Source organism: Oxyura jamaicensis, chromosome 1 (genome assembly GCF_011077185.1).
Source record: "Oxyura jamaicensis isolate SHBP4307 breed ruddy duck chromosome 1, BPBGC_Ojam_1.0, whole genome shotgun sequence".
Lineage (NCBI taxonomy): Eukaryota > Metazoa > Chordata > Aves > Anseriformes > Anatidae > Oxyura > Oxyura jamaicensis.
Window position 1 is genome coordinate 149,454,729 of NC_048893.1, and position 8,121 is coordinate 149,462,849.

General features: G+C 40.7%; 1 protein-coding gene across 1 annotated transcript in view; it reads right to left on the minus strand.

The window, feature by feature from the left end:
• Window positions 1-7,419, minus strand: part of UBAC2 (UBA domain containing 2) — a 93,265-nt gene extending 85,846 nt beyond the window's left edge. The window contains exons 1-3 of the mRNA XM_035318779.1: window positions 7,258-7,419; window positions 1,299-1,418; window positions 763-869 (exon numbers count right to left, since the gene is read on the minus strand). Of these exons, the coding sequence (XP_035174670.1) occupies window positions 763-848 (86 nt within the window). The 5' untranslated portion in view covers window positions 849-869; window positions 1,299-1,418; window positions 7,258-7,419. The remainder of the gene's footprint in view (window positions 1-762; window positions 870-1,298; window positions 1,419-7,257) is intronic.
• Window positions 7,420-8,121: the final 702 nt, after the last annotated feature.

Genomic DNA, 8,121 nt, shown 5'->3' on the forward strand with positions numbered 1-8,121 from the left:
AAAAAAGCAAAGATCAGAAAACCTGGTATAGTGTTCAGTATTAAAAATCTTGCCCCAGGAGCTTTTATTGCTACCTCAGAGTATGCAACACATGGGAACTCAAGTCTTATGAGGCTGATCTTGCTTGTCAGAAACTTAACCACAAAGGCTCTGCAAGCTCTACGGTTCTACCATAGCACATACAGCTCCTATTATTAACTGCAGAAATGTCAAATATAGGTTACACAAAACTCAACCACTAAGCACCTTAAAGCTTTAGGAACTTCAGATGCCAAAGGTAAATGAAATTGTGCTCTCGCACTCAAGTTTTTGAGACACACATATGAAATACCTGTACAAAATGCATACAATTGTATATGCAGTTAAAAATTAACATGAAGATATGAATTAGAGTTATCTTTTTTATTTAAAAAAGGAATCAGCACCAAACTGACTTCAGTTTTCAGGTTTCCTGAACAGAACAAGAATAACTATGGCTATAATTTGTGCATTGTGAGCCACTTTCCAATCATGCGGACAGTAGATCTGGGCCTAACAGAATGGATACATCATCAGGTATTTTGAACAAGTTAACCCCAGATCACAACTACAAAACAAATGTTGGAAAATGTACTAGTTATACCACAAACATTTAAACTGTAGTTCAACAGAGGACTACATTTAGCTTGAAGGGCTACAAAAAAAAAGTTTTTTAATTAAATGTGCACGAAATATTCCCTTAAAACTATGCCTAAAATAACCAGCTCATTAAGAGTTACTTACAAACCAGAAGGCAAGCTGCTGATGGTGATGCCAAATACATACTGAGCAATTTCTACCAGGAGAAGATCAAACAAAGCTGAGAGCATCCAAGCACCCAGTAAAAAGGACTGGAAAGAAAAAGTTTGAATTGAATTAATACAACAGTTTAAAAATAAGAATTTAATATATCTCTTAATAAATAAGAAAAGCACTATGCTAGTTCTATCAATACAAACATAAACTTTAACACAGCGTATTTCCAGATCTAAATGTTTAGGTACTGAAGAATAAAAAAGAGTTTGGTTCCAAAATCAAATTCTGTGGGTCTGATAACTTTCAACTGATACAGATGCCAACTTTACTTAGAATAAACCACTGATCATAACACGTTACAAATATAAATTTTGCCTTCTGGAAACCCAATTCACTTTAAAACCTTTTAGCATATATTTCCATATGGAATATTACTAATAAAAACTGCAATATTAATCTAAGATGACAAGATTCTGAACAGCGCAGAAAACAATTTCTGTTAAAAAAACAAAAGTGGAACTTACTGAAAATTTTCTGCTGCCGTATCTTCTTTCAAAAATTCTAAAGTTGTAAATGAGCAGACTGCTGCAGAATGTGTCTTTCAGATCAAGACATATTGCTCTCCCACATACAAGTCTCCAAATCTAGAAGGTTAAGCATTGTCATGTTAAGTCTCTCTTTCCTCACAAAATTCTTTAGAGAGTTTGTGCTCAGAGTGAATATAATACTCAAGGCGAATAACAGAAATGTAGTGCAGCATTTAAGGAGGAAAATTAGCGACTAGAACGTTACAGAGCTCAGGAAGTCTGTTTAAAAATAGAATGTTTTCAAGGAAGAGGTCTACCTGCTAAAACAAATCTACAATTTAATCAATTCAAATTTTCATGTCCCTAAAAAAGAAAACAACCCTAGTAAGCTGTAGAATTATAGAAAAAAATATTTTTGAAGTGACCTCCAGAGCCCATCTAATCCAGGGTACTGCTCTCAGTAGGTCTAATTAGATCAGCTTGCTTGAGGCCACATCCAGTCAAGTCTTGGACATCTTCAAAGATGGAGGTTCCACAACCTCTCTTGGCAACCTGTTGTAGTACATGGTTATCCTCATGGTTAAGAAAAAATAAACCCAAACCCTATAACTAGGCAAGATTTCCCATGTTCCAACTTGTGTCTGTTACCTCTTTCTCTACAGCAGTGCTCCTCCAAGTCAAGTTCAGTTCCAGCTTCTGATCTGGCACTTGTAGACAGCAGTAAGGTGTCTCCTCTTTGCCGCCTCCTCTCAAGGCTGAGTACACCCAGTGCTCTCGGTCTCTCCTTCCATGCCACATACTCCAATGTTCTATCTAGGTGGACACGCTCCTGTAGTTCATACTTCTTGTACTGAGGATCCCAGAACTGGGCACTTGTGAGACCACACCTGGAGTACTCTGTCAGCTCACAGGGAAGGGTCACTTGCCTGCAATCCTGTGAAGGATTCACTCCCCACAACTGGGGTCGCCCCCTAACTTGCTGACAGTGCTCTCCATCCCATTAGCCAGGTGGTAAATGAAGACACTAAACAGTACTGATTCCAGTAGTGAACCCTGAGGGGCCCTCCCCTAATCCCTACCTGCTGGGTGGACTTTGAACCAATGACCACAATACCATCTAGAGTTCCAGACAGTTTTTCACCTACCTGGTCATCTGTTATTCAGTATGTACCTCAGCAACATGGATTCAAAGACACAATGGGACACAGGGTTAAAGGTCTTGCTAAAGTCTAGGTATGGAAGACCCATTGACTTCTCCCTGTCCACAGCACCAGTTACCTCATGGAAAAAGCAGTAATTTGGTCAGGCATTATTTTAAAGAAACATGGAACAGCAGAGGTGGAAAAGGACCTCCCTGTAATCAAGTGCTGTAGCCCCCAACTGTATCAGTGGCCTTCCACTGGACTCTTCCCAGTACAATACCCAGCTCTATCTCATACTCGCAAGCCCAAAACAAAGAACAGCACTCCAGATATGGTCTCACCAGGGCTGAGCAGAAGGGAAGGATGGCTCCACTTGACCTCCTTGTGATGGCCTTCCTAACGCAGCCCATGATGCTGTCAGCCTTTCTAGCCACAAAGCTGCATTTGCTGTCTCATGTTCATCTTGGTCTCTCCACGGAGACTCTCAGGGACTTTTCTGCAAAACTGCTTTCCAGCTGGTCAGCCTGCAGCTTGTGCAGGTGCATGTGGTTATTCCTCTCCAGGGGCAGGGCTTTGCATTTGCCTTTGCTGAACTTCATGTGGATCCACTGACCCTTTCCTCCAGCCTGCTGAGGAACCTCTGAAAGGCAGCAGAACCACCTAGTACACCAATCAGTCATCCAGGTTTTGCATCATCCATGGGTTGTGAACAAAGACGCTAAACAGCACTGTCTCCAATATTGACCCCGGTGTACGCTACTAGTGACTGACCTCCGGCTGGACTTCAGGCCACTGATTACAATCCTGTGAGCCCAGCAGTTCAATGAGGTTTCAGCCCACTTCACTGCTCACTTACTTAATCTGTACTTCATCAGTTTGTCTGAGGATGTTACGGAAGACTGTCAAAAGCCTTACAAAAGTCAAGACAAACAGGATCCTGTCATTCACCAAGACGGCCATCAGATAGATGAGTTTTCCACTTCATAAATCTGTGCTGACTACCCCCAGTCACTTTCTTGTTCCTTATGTGCCTGAAAATGATTTTTAAGAGGATTTGCTTCATCGATTTCCCAGGGAACTTGGTGAGGATGACTAACCTGTAGTTCCCTAAATTTATTTACTTGCCTTTCCTGAAGACAGGAATAACATCTGCTTTCTTTCAGCCAAGGAACCTTCCCTGATCACAATGACCTGTCAGAGATAATCCAGAGTAGCCCCACAATGACATAAGCCAACTCCTCCAAAACTTGTGGATGTGTAACACCAGGTCCCATGGACTTTCATATGCGCTATTAGTTTAAATGTTCCCTGGCCTGATCCTCCATTGAGTTTTAGTCTTCTTTGCTCTAGACTTTCACACTGGTCTCAGAGGCTTGGAATTGGTCAGGTGAATCCCACCTCTTCCAAGTAATCTACAATCCTCAGAGGCTGTGACATGGGCACAAAGCCCAAATCCCTTTTGCAGACACCAGCTGTACAATCAATTGTTGACCCACAGCATCTGTTCTCTCCACCTCAAGATCTTCATCCTCATCAGCTGGATCACGGAAAACAGCACACTGACCTCCATGTCCTTGGCCACCATCCTCAGAGCCATTAAGCCATGCTGAGTGTCACTGATGCCCATGTAGAAGAGCAGCAGAGGATAGTAGTCTGAAAGCTTGACAAGCCTCGACAGTTTTCACAACGTCCCACATCTGAGCCCCTGGCAAGCAGCACGCCTCCCTCCACAAGTCAGGACAGCAGATGGGGGCCTCTGTTCCTGGCAACAATCTTCTGATACTTTCACTTGCCACTTCCTCCTGGTGCTGTTGCATGATGAGGCTCTGCCAGCTTGCGTGCTTCACCAGATGGACCTCTCAGCCCCTCATTTCCTCAGGGGCACCGACTCTCATCTCTAGTTGTAAACCTGCAGGTGGAGCAAATTTGGAGCAGCCATCCTCCTGGTATGAAACATCACAAGCTTTCAGTTTTTGTCACAGTGGCTGTCTCCATTCCTCAACCAGATCAGACCCAATTAATCAGATAAACACAGGTTATCTGATCCTCCTTTGGAACAGGTGGGTGTTCTGGCTCTTCAAGGAACAGGTTTAGGAAAAGATCTGGTCAACCTCTTTCTCATCTCCTCTGATACACTGCAGTCTTTGGTAAACACATGCTGGTTGCCTCCAGTCACCTTTGTGTCCTGCATGTGTATAGAAATGGCTTCTCAAAAGATTTGCTCCTCAACCTTCCCAGGGACCAAGGTAAGGCCAAATGGCCTGGCATTACTTGGACCTTCCTTCCTGAAAATGGGTGTTATGTTTGCCTTTCTCCAGTCATCAGGTGCCATGAACTTCCACCAATTGCCATGAACTTCCCCAGATGCTGGAAAAAAGGTCTTGCAATTACATTTCCAGCTCCTTGGGCACCCTGAGACATCCCATCTGGTCCCATTAACTTGTAAGTGTACAGGTTGGGTAGGTGACCCCTAACCCTCTTTTTCTCTATGATGGATACTACTTCTTTCCCACAGACTCTACCAGGAGGCTTAGAGGCCTTGGAGGCCTGAGGACAAAACATACTAGCAGAAACTATTAAGTATATCAGCCTGAATATCTCTTTGAGTACCTCAACCTCGTGCCATAATGAGGACTGGGCCGACAGTCTCCTTAGGCCTTCCTTTTGCTGCAGATGTGCATACAGAAATGACCTTTGTTGAGCTTCATCTTCCTTGCTGATTTCCAGCTCAGGTTTGGCTCTCCTAACTCCCCTTTTTAAGTCACAGCCTTCTAGGCATTCTCCACTCAAGGTCTTTAAGCCTCAACCGATAAATACTTCTGTTTCTAATCTCCCTAGTATATCGAAAGACTGACAAAGAAGAAAAGAAGTGGGACCTCACAGTTCTAGTTGTCCCATGTCAAGATGGCCAGCATTAAAACCTAGCCAGTAGCTTGAGTACCACCCCTCCTAAACACCAAACTGGCAGGGCTCTATCCCTCCAGCTGAATGTTTCATGATACACTAATTGAATTGTCTTTTCATAGACTATTTAAGGCTTCTAAGTCCAATTGCTCTTTACTTCAATTAGCCTAAAAAATACATCACTCTAAAGTAACTTCATTTTACACACAGCTTCTTCACTGCTCTGGATGGTCTCTGTTATGGAGATGAAGATCTTCTAGTTTTCAGCAGTACATTTTGCCTTCCAAATCAAAAGCGCTCTCCAACTGCTCGCTTTACTCCCTATGCTCTGCAGCAGCTTAACAAGAGTTAGTATCCGATACACTGAATGCCTGCCTGGCCACTGCAACAATCCCATTCCATTGAACTCATACCTGTGGATGAATGTATTTATTCTAAACCCAACTTCCTTACTTGAATATTAGCATCAGGTAAGAGTTCAGTGGTATTTTCTCCCTGATCTTGGAAATACACAGACACAATTACACATTAGATAGTTTACTATGACAATAAATGGAACAGTTATTTCAGGAAAGAACAAAAAAAAAAACACACTATAAATTCCCCAAAGCATCACAATAAAAATATCATAGCTTCTACAGATACTCACAAATGTTTACGCTTAAGACACAATAAGGATGGTTTCTTTGAATAAGACACAGCTACTGATGTTTTTCAGACAAATGGAAAGACTCTTCTAAAGACAAACTTCAAAAAACAAACTCCAAACCACAAAATTTCCTTTTAAAATATGAATAGTTTCTCAGCCTTTCTCCTCCCTCTCCCCAAACATTTGGTTGTAATACTTTTAAAAGGCAGACATTAATTTACAGAGTTGTAATCTACATTATTACAATTACAAGCTCTTGTTACTGACAAGAATGATGACAGAGTGCAATAACATGGAGAATCACCAGATAAATTCTGTATTTTTTTTAAGGCTTATAGGCTACAGTCAACATTCTCAAAGACATTAAGTACCTTTTTTTTTTTTAATCTGACTGTAAAACATTGGGGAAAAGATAACTACAGAAGCTGACACTTCCCTGTTGAGCAATAGCATTTCAAAAAAAAAAAAGACCACAAACTTTATCTAGTCACTTCTATATGCATTATTTTGAAAACTACAACTGACATAATATCAATTAAGGATTCCAATTAAGGTATTAAGGATTCCTTAATTAAGCTCAGAACAAAATCTTACAAGATATAATACCTAAAAGATAAGGTTTCCCAGTTTGAACTGGGAATAAGCTACAAACATCTAATAAGACAGCTAAGCAAATCAGCAGGTTACTTTGGAGCGTGACAAATTCTCTGACTTGGGATTCCCAGATGAGAAGCAACAGCTCTCCTCAACAGGAAAATTTTAGTTTTCCATACCTTACTATAGCAGAAGTTACAGTGTGAAAGTTATGGCCTCTGATGTTAAAATAAATGGTATATTATCCAGAGTAGCTAAATACAATAACCTTAAAAACTAAGCACATGAAGATATAGACATTCGTACTAAAATCCTTATATTATTACAGAGGTTTTACACACTTCATTCACAGCAAGCTTCCCAACTGGCAGTGGCTGGAAGGAGAGATGACAGAAAAACAAGCATTTCCCAGACAAAAGAGAGAAGTGAAAGGCCGTGTTGATAGTTTCAGATCAGTTTTTCTCACTTCATCCAAAAAGCAGTTAATGGCCTGTTACACGCAGTGGCCTACTGGGGTGACATAATAAAAGCTAAGAGCGAGCTGGTCTACAACAGTAAACAAAGGTAAAGAACCAGAGGAGAAATAGACTGGGAAAAATGGCTCAGAAGAGAGTATTTTGCAGTCTCTTTCCACAAATAAATAAATAAATAAATAAATAACCCTTACCTGAAAATCCTCTTTTATAGCTTGTAGGTTGTATGCAAAGAACTTCTGGTAATGTTGGAAGAGCAGAGTCAACAGAATCGAGACGGCACTTGGGACTAGTAACAGGCTCTTTGACAAAGGTGCTTTATCTTAAAGACAGAAAACAAACAAAAAGGAGCCATTTTAGAGAAAAATCTCTTACATTTAAAAAGTGACATGTTTAGACAAGTGATTGGAAAACAGTAGTGCATCGCTTCATTTTTTTTTTATCTGATCAACTTCCCTTGTAAATAGACAGGAAAAACACCAACCCAAGGAAGTCTTCAGAGACATTAACAACAGCTAAGTATTAATCAGGCATTTTTTCTTCAACATTCTCTTATGAAATTAATTGTCTGGCTATAATTAAACCAAAGCTCTCTGTACCTGTGGAGTTGATATCCTCCTCTGCAGCCCCCCTAGAGCTCAATGTTTCAGGAAATAAAACAAATCATTCTTTTTTGCTAGCAAAATGTGCGTGTAAAACTAGTGGAGACAAATACCTTTGTTTCCTTTTTATCAGAGATTCACTTTTACTCTAGAGCCTATGCATCAGAAACCACCTGAATAAATGTCCTGAGTAAATTTACTTTCTATTGGGTCATGTTGAAGTTAATTTACAAAACATTCATCTTCCTTCCGTTCAATCATTATAATTATTAATAAAGAAATTAATAAAATCGGGACATTTGTGAAATCAGTTTCTTTCCCTAACAGCACGACTTTCAACACTCAGAAGAACGCATGCGGACAACAGGACACCTGCAATGCTCATTCCCTAAAATCTGTCAAGTGGAATATCCTCCACAAGTACACCCAGCAGTTCATCCTCAGCTGTTGGAGTAG